This window comes from Mytilus galloprovincialis, chromosome 5 (genome assembly GCF_965363235.1).
Source record: "Mytilus galloprovincialis chromosome 5, xbMytGall1.hap1.1, whole genome shotgun sequence".
In the NCBI taxonomy this organism is placed as follows: domain Eukaryota; kingdom Metazoa; phylum Mollusca; class Bivalvia; order Mytilida; family Mytilidae; genus Mytilus; species Mytilus galloprovincialis.
This window is the reverse complement of record NC_134842.1, coordinates 74957130-74985098: the sequence shown is the minus strand read 5'-3', so window position 1 is coordinate 74985098 and position 27969 is coordinate 74957130. Positions and strand designations below refer to the sequence as shown.

The 27969-nt window shown below is 34.3% G+C and overlaps 1 protein-coding gene across 1 annotated transcript; it reads left to right on the top strand.

Moving 5' to 3' along the window:
• The first annotated feature begins 351 nt into the window (after positions 1-351).
• On the top strand, positions 352-26165 carry LOC143076414 (Na(+)/citrate cotransporter-like). Its single transcript, XM_076252168.1, has 14 exons — positions 352-552; positions 5309-5458; positions 5886-6001; positions 7200-7360; positions 7840-7945; positions 8534-8692; positions 10757-10882; positions 11330-11422; positions 13543-13647; positions 15363-15454; positions 16233-16345; positions 17164-17325; positions 18038-18175; positions 25940-26165. Exons 1-14 carry the CDS (start codon positions 454-456, stop codon positions 26132-26134), a joined length of 1815 nt encoding a protein of 604 aa, XP_076108283.1. The 5' UTR covers positions 352-453; the 3' UTR covers positions 26135-26165.
• The last annotated feature ends 1804 nt before the right edge of the window (positions 26166-27969 follow it).

Genomic DNA, 27969 nt, shown 5'->3' with positions numbered 1-27969 from the left:
AATTTGTGACCTAATATTTTGAACGATTATATGATAAAACATGATACCGCCTCCCCCTCCCCATTATACATTTTCTAATCAAACGAGAAGTATACACCCTCTACACCCTCTACAGCATTGAATCTGCAATGGAGTATTACTAAAATTTACAATCGGGTTATCTTAATCGGTAATTTCCTTCTAAAACCCTTAAAGCTTGTATCTGAAAACTAATCCCCTTTTGTCCTATATCTTCGATTATAGATAATGTTATACAGTTCATTTCCTGATTGACTTCAATCGGTTATTTTCGGTACGTTAATCTCACTTGAGGTACTTTCGTAAACTATTAAAGAAAGGTAAAGTTACATCTATCTATGTATATAGCGATACCTACATGTCACCTTTCAAGAGAAGTTGACAGTTTTTATTTATATATATATGATTTAAACCATCACAATTTATAACCGAGAGATGGGTGTATTACAAGATTTATTTCGATTGAGGAACATTTTTATCATAATTCTGACACCTATAATACTATTGCCGATTATTTATAGCATTGAAACAAAGGTAAGATTTGTTTTCGTCTTTTCTTATTTAATGCAACTAACTAGTATACAATTTTATTTAGGGGCCAGTTGAGGACAACCTCCGGGTGCGGGATTGTCTCGCTATGCTGAGGACCCATTGGTTGCCTACGGCTGTCGTCTGCTCTTTGATCGGGTTGTTGTCTTTTTGACATATTCCACTCTTAATTTTATTTACATTGCTAGATCACAAAAAGGACCAAATTGATGAATTATCCTACGAGATAAACATGATAAATACCCGTGTTTGTGTAAAATTTATGCAGGAGCATGTGTGGTTTTCTGTTTATCCATATAATAACATACATGTACTATATACAATTTATAAAATTAGTGTCGACACATCTCTCTAACTTCTGTATTATTTTTACAGTTGTGATTTATAAACACTTTTCAGAAATTAATGTTTTGTATATTTACAAGGCGTATACACCTTCTGTTTTGCTAAATTCTGATAGAAAATGTATATGACCAAGAGTTTCGTTCGTAGTTCTTCGACCGTTTCGTTCTTTGATTGATTTATTGGTTGTTATTTTTTAAGTCCAGTGCTAATTGATTCATGTTAGTGAGGACGAGAATTATCTTTTGTGTATATCATTGTCTGACAATCATACAGCATTATAAACTTCACGAGTTCAAATATATAATAAAAAATTGTTCCTGCAGCAAAAAAATACTTTTGATTTTAGTAGCAAAAAAAAAATCCATGAAGAAAAGTACTAGTACTTAACATCTTAAAAGGAAATTTGATATTTAGCCACTTCACATAATATTACTGTACGAGAGCAATGCAGTATGCATTACTAACTATAACATGTATTTGAAAAAAATGAATTGTGAGAATAGGTATATATATATTGATTGACTGTTGGTTACTTAACGTCCAGTGGTAAATATTTCATGACCGTTCAAGACTATTGACGTCAATAATGTATTAGTATTTGGAATCTGATGTGCAGAAAAACTAAAATATTCTCCTTTTTTACTGCAAATAAAAACAACCAATCCTTTAGTACTTGATAAAATGTAAACAAACAAATATGAGCGTATACAGGTATCAGTATAAACTAAAAAATCTGGCAATTAGCCACCAATAACAGCAAAAAAATCTTACAATAAAATTTCCCATTTACTAACTTAAATAGAAACATTGTAAACAATCCCGTTTTTCCTGGTACACTTAAAATGTAGGTAAACAAATATTTTAAAATAGCCAATTTCAAACTTATGTTAATGTATATAGTAATAAGAGATGTGGAACGACGATCAGTCCCTTATTTAATAAGGATATGATTAAGGAGGTATCCTATTACCTTATATACATATATTTACTACATGGAATACTAAAGTAGATTTGCACTTTATATCGTTGTTGTGCAGGATAAAAGAATAAACCGCGCTAAAACATCCATCATAAAAAAAAAGTCCAATATTATTTAATAACAACAAAAAAAGTCGAATACGTTTTAAGAATTGTACTTTTATTTGGTAGATTTCTGAGATAAACAATGTTGTTTAGTGCAAGTTCTGTATGAATCTTTGTTGTTGTTTTTTTATTATTTAGAGGATAATGATGTTAAAACAAATAAAACAAAGAATCTTTTTAAATATTTTTTTTTATCGGACAATCATGTCGTAAATCAAACTTTCTGTTTCCTTTATATGCATATGAGATATCCTTACGTAATTTTGTCAGTTTTTGAAGAGTAGGCGCAGTCAATGAGATATGTTGTATTGGAATATTTTACGTGGTCTAGCAAAGACTTTATTTTTATAACAAGAAATTAACTGTTTGGACCGATGGCTTTTTTTTAATCCGTGACTTTTTTAGATTATTTTAATAATTTTTGTTTGACCATTTTACATTTTATTCTATAATTAATGTTTATCCATTATTTGCTTATTGTTAATCAAGTCAAGTCCCTCTTTGAAAAATACCACTTCAAGATATAAAGGGGTCGTGTCATCGAAGGTGTTACTAATATATGTTCTAAGTCCTGCTAGGAGAATTGTTACTCTAAGTGGTGTTATCGAAAAGATCTTATTTAGGATATGTCCTAATTTTGGTCCAAACTTTAGGACTACTTATACGATGTCTTATGATATACAAGTAGTAGGCCAATGTCAGAAAAATATATACTTTTTTGTATGAGGCTTAGAAACTGGGTAAGGGCGAAGTTCAACCGAGCCCTTTCCCAGTTTTGCGCCGAACACAAAAAGTTTATATTTTTCTGACATTGACCTTATATTGTTTTCATACTGCAACTTACTTTATTTTTTTGTAAGTCCAATTCACCCTTACATCCCATTTTTTACATTAACAGTCTACTTATTGCGACTTTTAAATCAATCGGACCGTGTAACAGTTCGTACCTGTATCACTTGAGATTGTTTTGTTATACATGTGTACTTGTCCTGAATACTAGTATGTATGTAATGTTTGTCACTGGACGTTTAACAAACAACTTGATCGATCACTCTTGAGAAACAAACTTTCCTTCAGCAAATAGATACGCACATTTATTTATACTTTGACAGAATTACATTGACTTATCGAGCTAGTCATTAAGAATACAATCATGTAAATACATGCAAAATATGCGAATCATTTCATGAAACATTTTTTGGATAGTTCTGGAAAAAAATTAAATAGACACATTTTATTTTTGCCTTTTTGTCTAATTTGATTCGAGCGTCATTATGTTTGTAGACGATATGTTGGCTGTGGTCTTGAATTCGTGCACTTATATTTTAATCCTAGTATCTTTTGATTGATCAATTCAAAGGTATTGTTTAAAATAAATCAGTTTATTTGTTCGATCATAAGTTAACAAGAGTGTACTTAATAAGTTAAATATTCTTCATTTTGACCGAATCACACTCAAAAGTCAGTTAATTTATACAATATGTCGTGTATCTATTTACCTGTAACCAGTAATTTCATGATTTAAATGTTTAAACTTTCTTTCAACTTTAATGTATGTATATTCAATAGACATGTTGATGTTGTAACGCTAACATTTTTTTTCACCGAAGATAATTATTCATATTATATTAAAAACCAATTGTTCAGAGAACAATTGAAGGTCTTTCCACCAAAAACAATGTATGTTAATATGAAAGTTGTTAAATTAAGTTTAAAATTTCATTTCAATCGTCAAATGATATCTTATTGTACGCTGATTCCAAAAATATTTGGTTTCTATACAATATTTTTCAAATAAGGGAGATAATTTGTCACTTCCGGTTTGAAAAATGTTACTTCCGATAATATTTGAATATTTACTTGACACTGGTTCCAAAAATAATTGGTTCTATCTACTTTTATATTTATAAAGTACAAAAATAGATACTTCCGGTTTACACAAGGTCACTTCCGGTTGTATTTTTCAAGGTTAAATGGTTTGATACCTTTTGTCAAAAGCCTCATGGCTTTTCTATGTATACGTATGAGGTAAAAGCAAAGGTCAAAATATAGAACGTAAAATTTAGCTATGACCTTGAGATCAATTTCAAGGTCATAAACCAAGAACCTGAAATCAAAAGACCATTGGTCTTAATGATATTTGGTTAATGAGTTATATCACCATACGCGTATTTTTAAATACAAGAGGAGAGTAAACTCCCTTTTACGTTCAACATACCCTTGCAATCAAAATTTACGTGTTGAGACATGTCGCAACTAACAATTTAGTAAAAATAATATGTTGATATGTTAAACAGTTTTTTCGAATAAGTGAAAATAAGTCAACCTCAAAAATTAGAATATGACCTTGACCTTTGACCTTGACCTAATTTTATTATTTTTAGACCAAGGACCTCAAATCGAAAGATCCTAGGTCTTTATCACTTATGGTTTACAAGATAGAAATGCATATCACTAATATCAAATTGCATAAGGGGAAATAACTCTTATATCGAGTGTCCATATTGCTTCAGTTAAAATAGGGCAAATCATGCCAAGGATATAACGAGCAATATTATAGAATAAATTTGTCGTAATCATTTACGGTTGCGAAAGAGTGGTGGACACAAGGAAAACAGTGGTTGGGGAGATAACTCCTACAAAGAAAAGTATTCGGTTACGCAGTGTAAATTTCAAAAGCGCAGAAAATGTTCGATATCATCTATATACCAAATATCTAAGCGACATATTGCGAAACAAATATTTATCGCAAGAACCAAATTAGGTGGAAGAAAAAAAAATCAGAAGAAAAACAACAGGTCTTTCCACAGAAAAGTGGAAAGACCTAATGATACTTGGAAGGTGTGGCCTACTGGATTGCATATTATATACCCGTTTAAAAGAAGCAGGATATAAAGTTTACGTCTGTCCGTCCGTCCGTCCGTTTACCTCCTCTCCTATAAATTATTGGTTCATTTTCTTTAAAATTGAAAATGGAAATGGGGAATGTATCAAAGAGACAACAACCCGAAACTATCTATTTATGAATCTTACAACTCTTTATTTAGGGGGAAATCCGGAATTCTGAATCAAACGTAATATTTTAAATAAATCCAATAGCGAAGAAAATAAAAATACTCAAGATGGTCTAAAAGCGTGAGAGCTATATTTGTAATGTCCTACACTTGCGAGTTATTAAAGTTCTATCTTGGAAAATTAAAAATTAATACACCTCACCCTCCCCGAACATTTTGTTGCGGGGACATGACAAATAAAGATATCTGTTTTCTTAGAGGAAACATTATGATTATTTGTTTTTCTTTTTACACCAAAGGAGGCAAAATGTGCTTATATAGTTATACTTATGGCTGTGTATTGGATAACAGAGGCCTTACCTATAGCTGTGACGTCACTGCTACCAATCATTCTCACGCCATTGACAGGATTGGGCAGTGCAAAAACTGTGTCAAGCAAGTATCTTAATGTAAGTTCACAATACGTTCATATGTAATATTTAGTTTGAACAACGTCTAGTGATCAGATGTAATCATATCAAAACTTTTTTGTGCACTATCGCTGTTATGTATTTCATATTCATGTTGCTCAAACTTTAATTTACTCGTTTTAACTTTTGATACACGCATGCGTTCAATCTAAACTTGTACACTTTTTCTGAAGTTAAAAATCGTAAAACAAAAACAGCAACAAAACCTTTCAAACGGTCTGAAACTTGACAAAAAAAACGTTACTCTTTCAAAAGATAATTAGAAAAAAACCCACGGAAAACAAATAACTCATAAATCTGTTGTTTCTAGAGGTTACTGCGCATTTAATTGAAACAGCAAACTTAGTACAACATTTTGAGGAAATTTTTATGCAAAAAAAAAAATGCTATTCATAATTTCATCTAGGACGTTTCTATGTTATTTCTTGGAGGACTAATGATGGCTGTAGCTATAGAACATTGGAACATCCACAAACGATTGGCACTTAGAATTCTGTTACTTGTTGGATCAGAACCAAGATGGTATGTCAATTTAAACATTATTGATTTGATTCAATGTGATAAGTACCCGTTCATATTTCAAACAATTATTGCGCAATGTTTGACGATAGTGCAGACATGTAGTTTGTTTTAGAATGTAATGCCTATTTTTGTAGTATTTGTCATTTTTTATTGGTTTGGTAAAGCTTGACCGAAGCAGATTAGTGTATTACACTGTTCAACCGTATGAGAATACTTTGAAGCACACATTTCTTTGTTGTGATTACATTTATATGTACCCATCATTAGCTATATAGGATATGTATATCAAGCTTTTCGTTGTGATGCCGCGCATTGTTGTGACGTAGTAGTGAATGTTGCATGTTAATTATTGAGAATTATCATATGGTTATGGAATAGCCAATCAAAAGTACGGATTACGGTGAGTTGTATACGAGAGTGTGGATGGGGAACATAATAGAAACTAATTGGAAAATAGTATAAAGAATACAGAAAACTAGACCCCCCCCCCCAAAAAAAAAAAAAAAAAAAACATAGAGAAAAACAGGGGAGAAATTAAGAAATGAGCAAACAAGTATAGCCTAACAAACTAATGAATACAGAAATGAAGAGAACCCCGCAATCCAGACCCTTACGGGTACCGAGCGTCAATAGAAAGAGTATGTTATCTGTTAAATTTTGTCATTATGTAACATGGGTTTCATAAAGCCCAAGTCACACGGTCGTTTTGAAAGCGTAGCGAAACGGGAATATACGTAACGAAGCGTATTGAATAGTAGTGATCCTTTGTCCTGCCCCTTATGTTTTGAAGATTCAACAAACCTAGCGAAAATTGAAACGAAGTAGGAACCTAGTAAATACGTATCAAAGATTAGCAGAACTTAACAAAACGTGCTAACTACGTATCGAAACGTATCAATGCGTGGTGGAAACGTGATAAGAACGTAACACAAACCTTGTAAAACCTAACTTTCAAAATAACGGGACATTTTTTTCAAAACGTGTTTGAAACGTAGCATTTTAAAACATAGTAACACGTGACAGTGTGACTAGGGAATTAGTATGTGTACTTAACGCATTTCTACTCACGCATTTAATGGTTTGAAAAAATCAATTCACCTACCGACACATAATCACAGTGTCTGCATTATAGTTTAGATTGCTGCATAGGTACAGTATATTCTACAAATGTTTCAAAGTCGAAGGGTTTATATTTCAGGCTAATGTTAGGACTTATGTTACCAACCTGGTTCCTTTCGATGTGGATCAGTAATACAGCAACGACGGCCATGATGATTCCTATAGCAAACGCCATACTGGTACAGTTAAAAGAGGCAAAAGAAGAAGCAGAAACAAACGGACATGTTGCTGATAAAACTGGCAAGTTCTATTCAACATATAATGGCCAAAAACGTTAGAAAAGGCAACACCTTTTCCTAGTTTGAATGCTTCCCTCTTTCGACGAACAACATTAATTTTAAGTCGAGTGGGCTACTGATTTTTGCAAAACATTGCAATTAGATTTCTGATGTCGCTTGTTTATTTTGGTTTTTTTTTTTTTTGGTTTTGTTTGGTGTGTATTGACCCTTGAATATTGCAAGGAGACGATTCAGAGACTGGGTGTTCTAAATTTATATGGCAATAGGGTATGATTTATCATATCATGAGGCCATATGCAAATGGCAAACATTGTGGTAACCGTTTGGAATATAAATCGACTGGGTTTTTTTTTCTGAATAAAGGATATGACCCAAATATCAAACGTGATATTACCCCTTACGAATTTTACCATATATTTCAGATCATAATAGGATTAGATAAAGTGATGTTACCCTCAAGAATTTGACTATATATTTCAGATCTTGATAAGGTTAGATTAGTAGATGTTACCTTCACAGTAAATGATAATGAGGAAACAATGGAAACACAGAATAACGGTGATGTAAATAAAGAAGAATACGAAAAGTCAGTTTTTTTTTTATTTGTTATTTTTTTTGGCATTTCGATGTACGCTAAAAACCATAACAGAGTGTATATTTATATGTAATCGAGGCGATTTACATGAAACAGAAGTTACTAAATAAACATGACATGGAAAACAATTGTGATGTAAAACAAAAAGGTAAAACATTACTAATACATAAAATATATGTTAAATTGGATCAGTCAAAAATGTTAGTCTGCTGTTGACTCATTAAGAATTAAATACCTTGCCAGTACAGTACTAGTATGATACTATTCACTCCCCTTTTCAAGAATGTGTTTACCGAATTAGACTATATACCGGATTTGAAATAAAATGAGCAACACGGCCGGTGCCACATGTGGAGAAGGATCTTCTTACCCTTCCGGAGCACCTGAGAACACCCCCAGTTTTTGCTTGGGTTCGTGTTGCTTATTTTGTTTTCTATGTTGTGTCTTGTGTACTACTTTTTGTCTGTTTGTCTTCTTTCATTTTTAGTCATGTAGCTGTCAGTTTATTTTCGACTTATAAGTTTGAATGTCCCTCTGGTATTTTTCGCTCGTCTTTTTTAAATGTTCATTTTATCTTAGAAAGACGAACATACCTGTCACATCGAAGACAGAGAATCAAGAATATAAAAGGATATGTAAGATGTTGTCTATCTGTATAGCACATACAGCTAATGTTAGTGGTATAGCTAGCCTTACAGGAACCAATCCTAATGTCATACTGAAAGGACAAAGTGATATGTGAGTGTTTGGAGTTACTAGTATATAAGTTAGCTTTGTGATGTCAATAGTTCTCATTTTTAATTCCTATGGCAATACTAGTCAAAAACTATTGTTTATAGACACACAATTGCATCGGGTTTTTTTTCCATTTTCTTCAGCTACTCCTTCTTCGTGCCCCAAAGGTTTTGGTTTTTATTCTTATAGGTTCAAAACTTTCATATTATTTCAATTATATAGAATATACTTCTGGAAAACATTTGTCACTCAAATGTTTAAGTAAAGTAATTCAAATTCACTTATCTTGTATATATAAAATAGATGTGGTGTGATTGCTAATGAGACAACTCTCAACAAGAGACCAAAATGACACATGAGTAAACAACTATAGGTCACCGTATGGCCTTCAACAATCAGCAAAGCCCATACCGCAAAGTCAGCTATAAAAGACCCCGAAATGACAATGTAAAACAAATCAAACGGGAAACTAACGGCCTCATTTATAACAACATTTCGGTATGTTCACTCGGGTTGCATCACAATTTCCGGTCTCGGTAAAGCAGAAATCACTTTTGAAATATTTTGCCTACGCGTACAGTCAAACCTCTTAACCAAATCTTTATATCTAGAATTTAGTAATTTCTTTTAAATCAATTGGTGGTAACGACGTCTCTGACTTAATAATTTAGACACTCATATAATTGAGAATAGAAACGGGGAATGTGTCAAAGAGACAACAACCCTACCGAAGAACAGAAAACGCTTAAGGGCCACCAATATCCAACAACGATCACCAATAGGTCTTTAACAAACAGCGGGAAAGTCCCGCACCGGAGGTCCCTAAATAATAATGTATATTATTATACCTCAGTATGCTTTTTTCTATAAAATGTAATGAAATAGTTGTGCTGTTTCATTCAACAGACTATTTGTCAGTTAATAGTTTCAAAGACTATTGCCCCGGTTAATAGTTTCATAATCATCTTTCTCGTACTTTTCCATGCTTATTTTTCATTGGACAATAATGATGCATTTGACTATTTTGCTTGGCAACGTCAAACTCTAATATTGTAAATGGTATAATCTGTTTGTGTCGATTGTAATTTCACTTACAAGAAGCAAATATAAAAGAGAGAAAATCTTCGCGCGCATTTTTCAAAGATCAAAAATATAGTACCTTATTCATAATATGGGTTTGATCGTTGTATTCTAAAAGTGAATTTGTGTTTGGTGTACTTTAGCTTAGATTTATCATATGCATGGAACATTTAACTCGTCAAGTATTTCTAGTCTTGATTGCAATTAATGAAATATTTACAAATACAAGAAGAACTATAAAAAAAAGTGTATAGTTCAGCTTGTTAAGTTATGTGACATTTTTTGTCTTTTCTATCAGATGATATATGTACACTTTTAGAAAATTAGTTAATTTGGTATATAAAAACACTTAATGACTGTGTTGTTCCGTATAATAAACACCTAATGACCTGTTGTGCGGGTAATAGCAAGTTTGTTGTCCCTTCGCATACCAACTATTGCACTCGGCTTTGCCTCGGTCAATAGTTGGTATCTCATGGACAACAAACTTGCTATTACCCTCACACCCAGTCAATAGGTGTATACTATTTAAACGAAAATGGAGGTCACTGTAAACTTCTTTACATACAAATAAACCATATAATTTGGAGAAATGCCATTTGATATTGGAATGCCTCGCCGCGATTGCTTTCATCCAATCAAAAGAACAGTTTCTTATGAAACATACATTGTTTACATAATTTAGATTTGTGTTCATACTTAGTCCTATAATATATGCCTTCGCATTATATATTCACTATTTAACGTTTTCATGCTGATACTTTATTTTTTTTATCTTTTGTCTAAGGCACATTGTAATAAAACATATATCAGAACAGTAAATAGAAATAGTAAATAATGCCACAGAGGTCATATGTTATAGGACTATGATCATACTCAACTGGTGTTTATATTTATCCTCAGAGTGCTATGTTCTTTAAAATGATATAACAAGTTAGACGATTGTTTCTCATTAATGTCGTGTGTTTTTTTTTTATTCAATTGCAGTATATATGATAGGTACAACGGAACTTCACCTTTGACCTTTGCCACATGGTTTATGTACGGATTACCAATATCAGCTATTATGCTTGTTCTCGCCTGGATTTGGTTACAGATATTTTTCCTTCGTGGGTAAGATTTTATATCTTTTTTTTTTTATTTTGTACACCAAGTCGTCTTTTACTTTGCAGTTTATATCTTTATAGCTTAGTTTGATTATAAATAGTCTCCCTATATATGTGACTGTTAATTACATGTTTCATAGTATTTTGTAACGGCAAAGTAAGAACAGTATGTATTAATTAATAAAACAAACTTATACACAACCTCACTAGCTTTTGTTTCTGTTCTATGTCTCAACGAGGTAGCCTCTACTTAAAATGTATGATTTTTATATAAAAAAAAATGATGATGTATTATAAGTACCCTAGTCGAGAATTTTTGTAATTCTTGATTCTTAAGTTAAAATCGTAGAGTACACGTCATGGAAATCAGAATGATGTAACCTTATGTGCTTATGCACATACTAGACTTGATAGATAACCAGTCTTTTATTAGTTTTTATTTCTTTTTTTTCAGGTCATTTTTTAAATGCTGTAGGGTAACTAAATCAGCAGGTGTAAGAATTAAATCAGTTCTGAGGAAGGAATACGAAAGTCTAGGACCAGTTAAGTAAGTATATACATATAAGGTGAATGTTTGGTACCATTAAAACGTTTAATCCTGCTACAATTGTTTGCGCCTGTCCTAAGTCAGAAATCTGTATTCAGTTGTTGTCGTTTGTTGAAGTCGTTGATAAGTGTTTCTCGTTTCTCTTTTTTTGTGAATTCTGGACCTTGAATTTGCCCTTGTATGTTTACAGTGCTTATCTGGAGCAAGTAGCCTGAAATTCAATCAATGATTGTCGTTTGTTGATGTAAATCATAAATGTGTGTGAGCCAAGGCTCCGTGTTGAAGGAACGTACCTTGACCTATAATGGTTTACTTTTATAAATTGTTACTTGGATGGAGAGTTGTCTCATTGGCACTCATACCACATCTTCTTGTATCTATGTATTTGTTTTTGTGCACAAATTAGGTCGTTAGTATTCTTGGTTTTCGTTTTTTCATTTGTCCTTTTGGGGTCTTTTATAGCGGTATTGGGTTTCCTTATAGCTGAGACCGTACGTTGACCTATAGTTTGTTAACTTCTATGTCATTTGGTTTATCGTCGAGAATTGTCTCATTGGCAATCATACCACATCTTCTTATTTTTATAGTTCACGTTTAACTTAAATTAAAAAAGAAAGGGTATTCAAGGTCAAAATGAGATTAAATAGTGTGTATATGCTTAAGAAGATGTCAAAACTCCCACATTTTTAAGATTTACATATTCAACAAAATTGAAAAAGTATATAATATATATGACAAACATATTAAAAGCAACAAAAACATAGAAAGGGTATATTTTAATTATAACGACGCAACCAGTAATATACATCTCATATCCATGAGTGCATAATCTTGAGCTTTTGGTGGCATGTACTGTTTCGTTTATTGGCGGTGAGGGTGGGGTAAATTTGGGCTATTACTAAAAAAAATTGGGTAATGTGGTTGTGGACAGACATTTTGCTTTGCCACATACCACTAACTGACCCCTCAAAGTGTTGTTGCAAGGATTATTAACGTGTTCAAGGCGTGGTATTTTCTTAACAGTATGCATCTGATGGATCGTCTCCATTCTGACCGGACGTAGTTGTGTATTTGCGCATGCCGCATAGCCAGCCGGACGCTCATCTTTGGTAAGGGTTTTACTGCTAGTTAGATCAAGAATGACCATATTTTAATTCCCCAATCACCCTTGGGGTGTCGTGTGTATGAAGTCAAGTTTGAAGCGTTGTCACATGTATCCGCTGTAGGAGTATATCATATATACGTTTTTAATCAATTATGAATAACTGCAATAAATATATATACAATATATTTTAAAACTTACATAAATGAAGAGGTAAATGCAAAATGAATATTTTGTCTGTTCTAGTATGGTCGGGTTGTTGTCTCTTTGACACAATCCCACTTCCATTCTCAATTTCAAATTGAGGTCCGACTTATATTGATCCAAGGTCGTCAGTCGGTTTAGTACGACGAAGCAGCGCATCTATTTTCGACGGGCAAATAGCTACTTTTTTTATATGGGACGTGCTCTAATGTTCCACGGACCTAGCTTGTCTGGTAAAACAGCAGTTGGACGTAAAGTAATAACGGACTAATAACTTGTATGTCTTGGTGTTTAGTGTAAAACGTAGCAAATTCAGAAAAATATTGGTTTGGTCGCGTTACGGTTTAAAAGTTCTTCCGTTTCACGTTAATTTGATTTTATAGAATAATCATAAACATATGTACTAGGTATGTAGATCCGAAGTTGTGTTGTATCAAAGTATTTTGAACTATATGATTGAAACAAAGTACGGAAGTATAGAGAATCGCTATAAAAATTTCCACAATTTGTCCTTTTCTCCTAGTATTTATTATAATATTTTTGGTTCTAACTTTTTAAAGAAAACCAGGAACTTTCAGTATAGAAAATCCCTGAGAAAACAGATGTTACTAGGGTAACGACAATAAGAGACAAAATCCATGCCTACCAAAACACGAAAAGATATCTTGGTTGTCTTATCTAAATCCGATGGACTACCAATAAAATATACTTAGTCTATTTCAAGAGTCCGAACAAAGTATACAAAAAGTGACGAACATGCTTATTAGTTCGGTCTGTGTATAATGATAGTTCAAAATGTTTTTATATTTTACAGTTTTGCACAAGCTGCTGTGATAGGTCACTTTTTTATTCTAGCAGTATTATGGATAACACGTGACCTTGGCGGAGCCGGTGGATGGGGAGATATATTTCCCCCAAAGTAAGTATACGGTGAATTTTTTTAGTAATAATATTATAATACATTGTTGACTGTTGTACCCCAATTTTTTACATTTTTACTTATTATGTCTGTTTGTTTTGTTCAAGCATCGTTTTCAATATAATGGAATTTGATCCGACAATCATACAAGTGAGAGGTTTAGCTAGCTATAAAACCAGGTTCAGTACACTATTTTCTACCTAAGAAAATGCCTGTACCAAGTCAGGAATATGACAGTTGTTATCCATTCGTTTGATGTGTTTGTGCTTTTGATTTTTCCTTTTGAAAAGGGACTTTCTGTTTTGCATTTTCCTCGAAGTTCAGTATTCTTACTTTTTCAGTGTTATACTTTAGCCAGGACCATTGCTTATGTCATTTATACTTTTCCAAAAATATTGTTATGAATTTTGGGCAATTGCAAGAACATACATGTATCTGTATTATAAAAGTAATAGAGCGCATGTTTTAAGCAGAATATTTTTTTTTACATTATCTCAAATTTAAACATGATGTTAAGTTCTTAGAGTATTATGTTTGTTAGATAGGCGCTATATAAAAGCTATGTAATAAAATAAATAAATAGCATAAACGCAGATAGTAAACATCATCTACACTTGTATGTTTGTCCATCTGATGAGTTAAACCTTTTTCAACTGATTTTTATAGTTCGTTCTTATGTTGTACTGTTATACCACTGTCCCAGGTTAGGGGAGGGTTGGAATCCCGAGAACATATTTAACCCCGCCACATTATTTATGCATGTGCCTGTCCAAAGTCAGGAACCTGTAATTCAGTGGTTGTCGTTTGTTTATGTGTTACGTATTTTTTTCTGTTCCTTTTTTTTTTACATAAATAAGGCCGTTAGTTTTCTGGTTTGAACTGTTTTACATTTTCTTATCGAGGCCTTTTATAGCTGACTATGCGGTATGGGCTTTGTTCATTTTTGAAGGCCGTACGGTGACCTACAGTTGTTAATGTCTTTGTCATTGTGGTCTCTTGTGGACAGTTGTCTCATTGGCAATCATACCACATCTTCTTTTTATATGTAATAATAAGCCTTCAAAATTTTGATTAGTAGTTATTTGCTTTCAAATAAAGGCCAGTCAACGATAACTGCGAGTAGTCTCAGATCTGTACTTTGTGGTTTTGTTGTTGTTTAGAGGGATGTATAAATACCCTGCCACATCCGTTCAGTATTTTTTTATGATCTTTTGTATCTATCCGATGAGTAAAGAGCCTTTTTCAACTGATTTATATAGTTTGTTCTTATGTTATACTGTGCCATCTCTGTCTCCGAGCTGGTGTCTTATGCATGACCTTCTACTGTTGTCTTTTCTATGGTCGGGTTGTTGTCTCTTTGACACATTCCCCATTTCCATTCTTAATTTCATGTTAATAACGCCCCATTTTTAAAGTACGTGTCCCAAGTCAAGAGCCCGTAGTTCAGTGGTTTTTGGTTCATAACTGTCATATTTGTTTTTCGTAAACTCTTTAGTTTTAAATCAGGCCATTGAACTGTTTCGTGACTGTTTAACTTTACGTTGTCTTAACTTTGGTGGAAAATCGTCTCATTGGTACATGTAATCATACCACAACTCCTTATTTTCAAATATATATATTTGTATATAATCAACTTCGGACACACGAAATATATACACGTGTATAATTTGCATTTTAATAATCACATTCAAATGCATTGTATTTTTTATTTATAGGACAGTTACAGATTCCACACCATCGATATTGATATCGTGTAGTTTATTTATTTTTCCATCAAGAGTACCAGATGTATTTTGTTTAAATAAAGGTATGTATTCATTGATTGTTTATTAATTGCTTAACGTCCAGTGGCAAATATTGTATGTATGTTTAACGGATGTTCATGACGAGAACAAATTTTATATATATATATAGTAGGTTTGTCCTGTAATAGAATCCTTCGGGGATGAAGCTCGGGGGAAATTTAGTAGACTTACACTAAAAAAACCAGGGTAAATTGGATGTGGACAAAAATTAACCTTGGAACATGCCACCTAAGGAAAAAAAAGATTAGTAACAAGGTTTCTTAATTTGAACATATCGGGGTACTTTCTCTACAAGAGGCATATAATTTAACGTCCCAACATTGACCGGACGTAGTTGTGTATTTGTACATCCCGCAAACCCAAAGGGTTTACTGTCGGTCGAAAGAAGATTCACAGTCCTCATATTTTTAATTTTAATATTGCTGTTGTTTAAACACATTGCTTTTATGTTTCATAGATAAATGTATATAGTGGTCAAACGAGTTCGTACTGCTTAGTGTTACAAATGTATGTACAATATGTACAGAAAATATCCGAGGCATACTAGTTGTCATTTTATTTATATTTACACGTGTATTTCAAAATATAAAACGTTAATTTTAAGATGACACACATTAATTAATTATACTTCTCTTGGTAAATTTTTCAGTATATAATAGTATCACAGAGCTAAAAAGTGTACACGAAGATTTAAAAAGTCTCATTAAGACCTCACGTCATCTCTATTTTAAGTGTTAAATGTTTTGATGACTTGTATGATGATTAATGTTCTAATAACAGGAAAAAATGAACCAATACCTCCGTTAGTACCCTGGAAAGTTGCAGAGAAGAATTTACCTTGGGGTGTTATGATACTGCTTGGTGGAGGATTTGCATTAGCCCATATAAGTGAAGTATGTTGATCATGTTGATATAAATAGTCAAATCAAATAGTTACAAATACTACTTTTTGGTTTGTTTAAAAAAGAAGAAATACTTTTATGTAATCGAAATATATAAAACAATGGTGCTTGAGATTTCCCGGTAAATGAGTGAATTATTTATTTAGAGGTATATATTTATACAGTTAATTTACTTCCTCATGTTCTATGGCATTTCTGATGGAATGTATAATACAAGTAATCTGAGCGGTAGAGTTTTCAACTGATGCAGCTAAAAATTAGCATTTAAGTTCATGTACACACTGCGAAAGATAAAAGGTCGCTAGGTTGATGACATTTTGTCAATTGCTTTCATGTTATAAATAGAATTAAATCATAGAACTGAATATGAGCATCTGAATTTAAACATCAGTTTAAATATACACAGTCATGCATGCTTTTTTTCTGTCAGATCATTTGGTCTCTTGCGGAGAGATGTCTCACAGGCAATCATACCAAATCTTCTTTTTATTTCTTAGTAGGGGCATCTGTGGCCAAGTAGTCTGTAGTACACATTATAGTAACTACTGTTATCACCAGACAGTCAGCACTGAGGTTGTGAGTTCGAACACCGCTCTTGTGGGTGCTCCCAACTCCAATTTTAATTGACTAGGATTGACAGTGGTCGTAGGTTTTTTTCCGGACACTCCGGCTTCCTCCATCAATAAAAACTTGCTACCACGAATAAGTCCAAAGACATGCTATAAAGTGGCTTTAAAACACACAAAATTAGAATTTTTTTATATATTAGTCGAATTGAATACTCTGAAAAGATTTTTTTTCACTTTCAGGAGTCTGGATTATCTAAATGGTTAGGTAATGAGTTGGCTGTCTTTAGCGACCTTGAACCTTGGCTTATGAATCTAGTGTTGTGCGTTGTTGTCGCTACAGCAACAGAGGTCACCAGTAATACTGCAATATGTACTCTTATGATGCCAATTATGGCTCAAATAGTACGTAATCCACACGTTTTAAGTCAGAAACTATTCAAATAATTTATTTAGGATTATGACTCTGTATTCACTAAGTATTTACCTACTAAGCTTACTACTCGAAAAGCAAAATAATTAAATAATATATACGCTATTTGTTTATACGACACCAGATCAACAGTAAATTTTAAAAGTATGTTGTCCCCGTTATGAATTTACCCAAGTTTTAACCTGTGAAAACTTTTTGTGTCTCAAAATTATAATAAGAATGCGAATGATGACCTACTGTGCATACTACTGTGCATACTACGGTTTCTGTTTTATCACACAACAATGCGAATATTTAATGAACTTGTTTTCTATTTTTTGTTTACCATGTCGACTTTAGATTCCCTTTGACTTATAAGTTTTAAGTGGTCTATTGGTATGATTCTGATCTTGCGGGAACTTATGAAATATCCAGAATAATTGTGGTGTCCGTGTATTCCATCGTTAAATCTTGAAGCAAAACTTTAATAACTCGGTGTTTTAGATTGGTAAGAAATTTTTGCTTAAAATGTTTCGTAAAATATCATAATATTATTATAATCATTGGAAAAAAGGATATTTGTATAATGGTATTTTGCGTATATTCCGTAGTTTTTTTGTTGTTCTGTTAAATTTTTCAGATCTTAACATCTGGACTAGTTGTTTATGTTTTTATTTTCATAAGCTTTTTTTCGTACATTTGTAGGCTCTACAGTTACAACTAAATCCATTGTATATCATGTTTCCGACAGCCATTGCAACCTCCTTTTCATTTATGTTACCAGTAGCAACTCCGCCGAATGCAGTTGTCTTTTCATACGGACATCTACGAGTTATAGACATGGTAAGTACAGGGAATTAAATGTACTATTTTGATATAATAAAATCTACCGGTTTCAATATCAGGGCATTTTATATAGGCAATTTAATCTGTGTGATGCGCACATCACTTTTAATTACTTCTGGGTATTTAACGTGAGAACAAAAAATGACATGTATGTTAACTAGTATCAGCATAGAAATTCATGATTTATTTTCAAATGTTGAAGACATTATATTTTAATCAATTTAATTAAATTCTGGATCGAGCGTGTCAGTAACTGCTAGTAGTCCTGTAATGACCTGACAACTAAGTATAACCGACGATTGGGCTCAGGCAAAAAAGACTATCAGGTGCTGATACTTTAATCAAGAGTCAATCTAACAAATGTTAAAAAGCTGAAAAACAAATAAAATACAATTTTACAATTTGTTGAATTAATGTTTCTAGTGTATGAAATGTCCAAAATAATTGATTTCAGTCCGTTGAATCCGAGAAAATGTTGTACTTTCAAGAACGGTTACATTTCCAGTATTTCACGGAGAAAAGGCAATTTGAAGGCTTTAAATACAATGTTATATAATTAACTCACTCTGTGGTAAGCCACAAACTGTGTCCACGATGACGTCTCAACGGAATGTTCCTCGTGATAGCCTTGCAGTTTTCCTGTAACGGATACGTGTGAGAGAGGGAAAGGTAGCGATGATACGATGTTTTAACGTTCTTATAAGGTTAAAGATGAATAATCCTCCTAGACTCGAACACATAAATAGATTAAGAATATAATCAAACGAAGTATGTCAATTGAGGAACAGCGTAACAGAATACTCCCAGTCTGATGTCTATCTGATATCACTTTTCCATAACTAAATCGCATATGAATATATGAAATAAATAAAATCCAAACATTAATTGATTATGTACAAGAGTAATGTCCACTATTGGTCGTATGAGAAATGTCAGGTTTCAACTTACGTCCTTTTAATATAAAGTTTCCAGAATTAGATTAATTCCACGGGAAACTGGGTTCGGCACAGTTTCTTGTCCTAAGAAGAAGGATCTCTCTAACAAGGTTGCTTTGATTTGCAGAATGTTCCATAGTTAATGTAGAGATAGTAGGAACTGTTTTCTACAACGTTGTTAGACGGCGACGACGGTTGAAGGTGGTCCTCCGGTGGGTATGACGAGGGCTAATACCGGATCCTCTTCCGGTTTGGCGAAATGTCACATCTTTTTGAGTATCAGACGAAATTAAGCATTTCGTGCTAAAGTTCCATCCTGCTGATCCAGTTGTTCTATCTGTGAAGTGGGGTCCTCTATGTTTGATTTTGTTGTAGTAATGTCCAAGAAAAAGGTGTTACTTTATGTCCAGATAAGACTGCTGGTTCTTTATCACTAAAAATAAGTCAGATTTGGCAATACTGCTTCTTCTTCGTAGTAGAGGTTGCATGCTTAAAGGCAGATTGATATTGGCAATAGGTCCTTCTATCGGAATTGGTTTGTGAATGCTACCGATTTCCTCACCATGAATTCAGGTACTATTGATTTCGGAATGACATTTTCTTTATCTATAGATTTTGCTATAGAAGTCAAAGATTTTGCTTTTAGTGACGCGAGTGATGTCCCTTTAGAGGAATTCGTGAGTTTACCAGGCTTGGTACTAGGTCCTGTACATTCAAGGAATTGTATTGAATGCGATTTTGCGACTTTGGCATTCGAATGAAAGTTTTTGTCGATAGACTGACAAACAATTGGATTTTATGACGAAATCTTTTCCTCTTTTTCCGGAAGTAGCTACTCTGCCGGAGCATGTTGTTAGAGAGTAGTTTTCAGGTTTTTCCCGAACGTTGAACAGACTGAAGAATTCAGGCGAGGTAAGAGACCGGTTGCTTTGGTCGCCAATGATGGCGTACATCCTTTACTTTGTACTTTGTCTGTCTTGTCCTTGTGTTACACGTCCACAGGTAATATCTTGGCATAATATTTCTCACTCTTATGATCTTTGTAGATCTCTGTGCAGATCGAACTCCCAGAGGTTAACTTTGTTTCAGCTGACTCTGTCCGCTCCCCGCCGTAGATTTGCGTTAGCTCCCCGCCGTAGGCTTGTCTTGGTGAGCTAAACTGGGAACTTTTAGATTGTTGTTGTCAAGTGATATGAAGTGCTGTCCACTTTCACACTCGTTACAAATGATACTTGTGTTGCAGTCCCGACTTCTGTGTGTGGTTGACTCACAACACTTGTAGCACACATTGTTTTGTCTTAACAGTTCCTTGCGTTTATCGATTGGTTTGGCTCGGAATGCTAAGCATTCATTCAAGGTATGCTTTGTCTTGTGTAGGATACACAGATCTTGTTGTTGACTGCTGTCTTCAGTTTGCTGTTCAACAGCCGTCTTATGGACGTTGATTTAGAGTACCTCTGAGGTGTGAACCTTGGCGTAGCGTCTTTTGTATTTGGTGTTACTTTTGACCCAAAGATGAACCCAGGATCGTTTTTAATTTTGCTCATTTTCCTGATGAAGGTAGAGAATTATGTGAAAGGTGAAAAGGCAACTTCATATTTAGACTTGTATCTTGAAAATCTTGTAATCCACTTTTCTTGGGAGTCCGTAAGGTAGTTTTTCCACAATAGGATTTATCCCGGACGAAGAGTCGAAATAAGCAAACACACATCACAGCTTTGGATTTTCCTTGTGATACTCGATTTCTGATAGAATATCAGACAAGTCATAAAGAAGTGCGTTATCTTTGTTTGTCAAGGTAGGGAAGTTGTCGAGTTTACTTGTGAGAGAGGCCTCCAACATTTGTGGAGCACAATATCGCTCATCCAATCTCTGCCATAACCTTTGTAGGCCTCTTGTTAGGTTGTTGTCATTTGATGCCCTTACACTCATGGCATGTTTAGTAGACTCTGACCCTAGCCACTTAAGTAATATATCTATCTGAGGCAATATGCGCAATTGTTTCTTTATAGGCCGTAATGGTAACGTTTTCTTCTGTTGCTCAGCCCATATCGTAAACTTGTGTATGTATGATGGCTTGTTTCGAAGCTGAGACATTTTTACATATGTGGTTAAATTTTCGGGGTACGAAGTGTGATTCATTTTTTCCGTAATTTAGCAAACCCCGAGTATCCCTTTGCGATGTGGCTCCTCATGGTAAAAAATCCCATTTTTAACACAATATGTTCTATGAAATTTTAATACTTTGAACACATTTAATAGCTCCATGGATTTTACACATTTATTCTGTGTTCTCTTACTTTCCAAATTAACACTAATGGTTCAGCTCAGTCATTTGTTTATCATAGAAATGTGTCAAATATCACTACACAGAGATTTTTTGTTTACACGTGACTTTTGTGTTCCTCATTTGAAGGCGCATTAGGGGTATTGTCCCATCTGTTCCGAGTAATTCGTCTATGACATTTTTAAAGCTGGCTTTCCATGTATGGAAGGATTCTGCCCGGTCGTTAAAGCTTGTTAGCCTGGAGAACAACAGGTCCTTACGTAGGAGAAATCTGGTTATTTCCGACGTAGGATTGATTTGTTGCTGGTATGCAACAGGGGTCCCTTCTATTACGCCTTGTTTTTGTTGTAAGATAGGGATCTCTTCTATAACGTCTTGTTTTATTGTGTAAGACAGGGATCTTTTCTTTAACACCCTGTTTTTGGTGTTCAGCGGGGATCTCCTCTGAAAGGCCTAGTTTTTGTATGCTGGTTACTATTCCCAGATTTGGGATTAAGGTAATTTCCGGTGACTTAGTATCAGAAGCAAGACTACAGATGTTTGCGACGGTAATTTCAGTGCCAAGGATGGCACGAACGCTGGTGCGTCATGAATCAGCTCAATGTTAACAGAAATTTTGATTTATCTTTTGAGGTCCGGTTACCTCCTTTAAAGCAGTTGATACAGGAAGTTTATTGACGAAATCTTTCACACGCTGGAGCGGGTCTTCCTTTTCGTCAGGGAGACCGTTAAACGCTTGGCTGTCATCGTATTCCAGAATACGAGCCTCGGCTTCTCCGGCTGCAGCCTCTCTGCGTGCTTTTAGAAGGTTTGACTTTGCCTTTAGCTCGGCCTTTTTTCGGCTTACACGTACAGTCTCTTGTTAGATTAGTGCTTTTTTGCGCATGGCTTCTTGTTCTGCCTCATGTTCCATTTTAGCCTTTGAACGCGTGACTTCCTGTTCAATTATAGTTTTTGTGTGTGCGGCTTCCTGTTCTATCTCAGCCTTTATGCGTGCTGCTTCTTTTCCCAATTCAACCTTTTTGCGTGCTGCTTCTTGTTCCATTTCAGATTGTCTGAACAGGGCCTGTTCCTCTAACATTACCTCTTGTTGTAGGATACGTGAATGTTGTTCAACAAAGGCTATTTTTGATTAAGCGGCCTCTCCTTTGTCACGCTTCCCTCGTGCTAGGCTTGACATGTCCGATACGTTAGAGCTACCGCTGTGTGAAGTTTTCTTACCCTTAGAGCCTGAGGTCCTTGTTTGAGCAGATTTAGCCTTAGTGAGGGCAAGGCGATGCTCGTGTAAAGATTCAATGGCCAGTTCCACTTTGGACAGACGAAGATCTAATGTGAGGTTACATGCGTCCTTGTCTTTTTGACTGTCATTTAAGAAAGTTCAGATTATCGTCTGTGAGCCTACGATAATTTGTGCAGGCTGTTAAGTTTGCTGAAGTTCATTGGGAGGTGTTGTGATTTTCAGTAACTGGTTTGTTATATCTGACAAAAGGTCCTCTAGTATCTCACAGAATTGTGTAGGCTTCTTTACCTTTCTCGGTGAGATCTCGTACTCGCCTAGTCTCGGGATTTTCATCTAAATGTGTGGTATTGGACGGATTTTCTATTAGTTCTTTAGAAACATCTCCCTCCGGGGGTTGAACCTCGTCTTGCTATTCTGCGTGACTGGGATCCATGATGGCTCAACGTTGTTGGGTTGCTGCTTAGTACACACAAGTTATTTAGTCCACTGTCAGTGTAAAAATATGTACTTTGCTGCGTTGTCGTTCCTTGTACGGATATGTAAAGACAGGTTGCCGTCAATTTACTGTACGCTAAGGGATGACGTGTTCTTGCAGGTCGTAGATGTAGAACTGACGTGGAGTGGCGTTATTTGTGAGACACAACAGGCAAGTTTTAGACTTTTTACTGTAATGGCCTGACCACTAAGTATAACCGACGATTGGGCTCAAGCAGAAAAGACTAGCAGATGCTGATACTTTAATCCACGTCAATCTAACAAATGGTAAAAAGCTGAAAAACAAATAAAATACATTTTTACAATGTGTTGAATTACCCTTATGAAAAGAGAAACATTGCTGCAACCTTGCGGTAAGGTTGCAGCAACCTTGCAGCAATCTTTTTAGTTCGCCAGAAGACCTGAAAGTTGTTCACCAGTGTTCGCCGCTAGCAGCGACCTTTCGGCAAACATATGTAAAAGTTTGCCGCAAGGTTGCTGCAAACTTTTAACTTTCTTAAATTTGAAGGAAATTTGTAAACAAACTTTAAAGGAGTCCTAAAGCTTGCTGGAACTTCGCCGCAAACATTATAGCATACTGAGCATGCTCCCTGTACTAAAATCAGACTTCCTGCTTCTTTGAATTTGAAATAGGAAGGAGTTTTTAATGTTGGTGTTTTCATGTTAAAAGTAAATGGATGTTATATATGATAGATGTCTGAGTTATATATGATTCAATTAGTTCCTGGAACAGGCCATGCATTATTGATCATCTCTTTGTAAGTTAATTTAGACAGTTTTTGCATGTTAATTTGCTATTATTGGTACAAAAATTATGTCAAAGAACCCCCATTTTGAAATAACGATTGTGTTACACTCTTATTGCCCTTAGAGAAAGATCATTACAGTTGTAATCTTAAACTTTGTGGATAATGATGTTTTGCAGGAAAGCCGGGAAGGTCTTCAAAACAATTTGTAATTCTATATTGTTTCATCACATTTGTCAGATTTATATTTTAGATATGATTTTATGCTTTATGTTGTAATATGCCTTAATCATGTTAATCCCAGTTTCTTTATAATTGGCCTTATAAAGGCAGATCTGTTCTTGATTTTTTCATACATATGAATCTGTTAAGAAATTAATCAGCTCATTCTGAATTATGCACTGAGAAAATTAATAAATATACATGTACCTACATTGTTTTTATTGTGGTCACAACTTTTATTTCTCTCTTTCACATTTCTTTGAAAATGTAATTTGATCAGAAGGTGAGCAGGTAAATATCAGTTATTGGTCATAATGATTAATTTTGATCCACATGTGCATCATTTTGAATAAGAGGTACAGTTTTGAAAAAAGAATTAACAGTTTTGAAAAAAGAATTAACAGTTTTGAAAAAAGAATTAACATATAAAGGTAGTCATAGGGCATCATTATCACTTGATTTGCCAGAAGTTCACCGCAAACTATATAAGGCTTTGAAAGTTTGCCGGAAGTTCACCACAAAAATTGCCAGAAGTTCGCCACAAACTATATAAGGCTATTAGAGTTCGACAGAGGTTCACCACAAATATTCACCAGAAGTTTACCACAAACTATATAAGGCTATCAAACTTTGCGGCAAGTCTGCCGCAATCTTCATTTGCATGGTAAAAAGTCGCGGTGAAGTTGCCGCAAACTATTTGCAGCAACCTTACCGCAGTGTTTGCGGCAGATCTGCCGCAACAGTTCGCCAGAATGCTGATTTTTCAGTAAGGGTAATGTTTCTAGTGTATGAAATGTCCAAAATAATTGATTGCACAGTCCGTTGAATCCCAGAAAATGTTGTACTTTCAAGAACGGTTACACTTCCAGTATTTCACAGAGAAGAGGTTTAATTATATGAAAGGCAATTTGAAGGCTTTAAATACAATGTTATATTATTAACTCACTCTGTGGTTAGTCACGAATTGTGTCCAAGATGACGTCTCAACGAAATGTTCCTCGTGATACGTAATGACCTTGTCGTTTTCCTGTAACGGATACGTGTGAGGGAGGGAAAGGTAGCGATAATACGATGTTTTAACGTTCTTATTTAAGGTTAAAGATGAATAATCCTCCCACACTGGAACACATTAAAAGATTAAGAATATAATCAAACGAACTGAATAAATTGAGGAACAGCGTAACAGAATAAGTCCTTTGTTTATTGATGTATCATTATCATTGCTTAGATCTTATGTTACCTCGGACTCGGACTGATTTTAATCTGAGTTGTACCGTGCGTTTGTTTCTTTTATATTGGCTAAAGGTATAGGGGAGGAAAATTGAGATCTCACAAAACATGTCTTACCCGCCGAATCCAATTTGAGGAGCCTCTGGCCTTTGCAAATCTTCAATGTTTTTTGTCCCCCGCGTAATACGTTGTGGAAGAGGACATTTAAATACTGCGCGTCCGTTCGTCTGCTTGTCCGTTTGTTCGGTCTTGTTAGCGCGATTCATTTACAATTTTTGCCATATTTTTATAGAACTTATACTATAAGTTACTACCAACAATAACTCAGACAAGTTCTATAATGGTGGAAAAAATGTGGTGCACACTTTCAAACAACCCGCTACGCTGGTTATTCAGTTCACCACATTTTTTATGTTATTTTTTCATAGACAGAACACATATTACAGTCATTCCTTAAGTAAAGGCAATACAAAAACAAAGATACTGAGTTTATAAACTGGTATCTTTAAGTGACCAATATTCATAAGCTTGTATTTTTTTCATTGTTTTATTTCAGGTGTTGATTGGTTTTATAATGAACATTATTTTTGCATTGTTATATTTCAGGTGATGGTTGGTTTTATGATGAACATTATAGGAATACTGGTACTCATTTTAGGAACAGAAACATGGGGAGCTAGCGCTTTTAACTTTCACACATTTCCAGATATATTTAGGACAAACAATATATCTGATATTGTACAGAACATTACTTTACTAGTAAATGGTACTTGTTTGTGCTCAAATATTACCATGACATAGCATTTATTAAATAAACTCTTCATAGATACAAGGATTAAAAATTTATATTTACGCTTCAAAAGACCCATCAGTGACGCTTGAGTCAACAATTGTTAAACGACCAAATAAAGTACGAAGCTGAACAGAATTGAGGACCACAAATTCCTTAACGTTTTGTCAAATACAGGTAATCTATTCCTGAGGTAGAAAAGCCTTAGTATTTCAAAAATTCAAAATTTTGTTAAAAGGATACTGCCTACCGCTCCTCTTTCTTCGATGCAAATTCTCGTATGAAGTAAGCATATTTAAAACAAAAAAGATGAACAAGTCGACAAGTAGAGAATCGTTGTTAGTTCTCATGGGAATGCCGTTAAAAACACGTCCTCCGAACATAACAAATATGTTGCCAATCAAGACATAATTCATCTTGTTTTAAGTTTCCTTGGTGTTTTGTTTTATTAATGTAAGTTTCAGAGAAAAATTTGTTGGAATCAGTATGATTTTCCCCTCTCTAAGACAAAAAACTTCGAAGTATGACATTTTTTTTTATGAAACAATATCCATATCCAACTATTTCAATTTGTACTTAGTTTAGAATTATTAATACTTGTGTAAAGTGAATAAAGTCAAATGTTTTCATACTTTTGCAAGATGAAAGAGTCTTAGATTATAAGTACTGTTGAGATCTTTGGGATTTTTTATCATCCAAATCTGATCACCCCACAACTACAATAGGTAGTTTCACGATTAAGTTGAAGCCCGGATTTGATTGCTGATTAAATTGATGTTAACAAAGGTACCAGGATTATAATTTAGTACGTCAGAGAGGTTTCATGGAATACTTTGACTTTTCTACTCTTTACACCAGTATTCCGCATTCCAAACTAAAAGACAAATTGAAAGAGTTGGTATTGCTTTGCTTCGTAAAAAAGAATGGCCAACGTAGATGCAAGTATCTTGTCTTAGGGAGGGATAAATCCTACTTTGTAAAGGATCACTCTGATTCGAACCAAAAATTCTCTGAAACTGATATTATCAAGATGCTTGATTTCTTGATTGACAACATATTTGTTACGTTCGGAGGACGTGTTTTTCAACAGACTGTCGGCATTCCAATGGGAACAAAATCTGCCCCTTTACTTGCCGACTTGTTTCTTTATTATTATGAGGCTGACTTCATGCAGGAACTTCTTAGGAAGAAAGATAAAAAGTTAGCAATATCCTTTAACTCTACTTTTCGCTATATAGATGATGTTCTTTCACTAAATAATTCAAAATTTGGTGACTATGTGGAACGCATATTTCCAATCGAGCTAGAGATAAAGGATACTACAGATACAGTTAAGTCGGCTTCATATCTTGACTTACATCTGGAAATTGACAATGAGGGTCGGTTGAAAACAAAACTTTACGACAAAAGAGATGATTTCAGCTTTCCAATTGTGAACTTTCCATTTCTAAGTAGCAACATTCCAGTAGCACCTGCATACGGGGTATATATCTCCCAATTGATACGATATTCTCGTGCTTGCATTTCCTATTATGATTTCTTGATAGAGGGTTGCTGCTCACAAGGAAGCTATTAAACCAAGAGTTCCAAATGGTGAAGTTGAAATCATCCCTTCGTAAATTTTACGAAGGCCATCACGAGTTGGTTGACGGTTATGGGATAACCGTTTCACAGATGATATCGGATATTTTCCTTACGTCGTAACTACAATCCCTTTCGTTTCATGAATGTGACCTACCGAATTAGACTATTTACCGGATTTGATATAACATGAGCAACGCGACGGGTGCCACATGTGGAGCAGGATCTGCTTACCCTTCTGGAGCACCTGAGATCACCCCTAGTT

Bases quoted from the DNA above. Each gene is read 5' to 3' on its own strand.
- LOC143076414 (XM_076252168.1), top strand. From the start codon at position 454: ATGGGTGTATTACAAGATTTATTTCGATTGAGGAACATTTTTATCATA. The intron at 5,459-5,885 runs GTAAGTTCACAA...AATTTCATCTAG, and splicing joins TGTCAAGCAAGTATCTTAAT to GACGTTTCTATGTTATTTCT. The intron at 11,423-13,542 runs GTAAGTATATAC...TATATTTTACAG, and splicing joins GAAAGTCTAGGACCAGTTAA to TTTTGCACAAGCTGCTGTGA.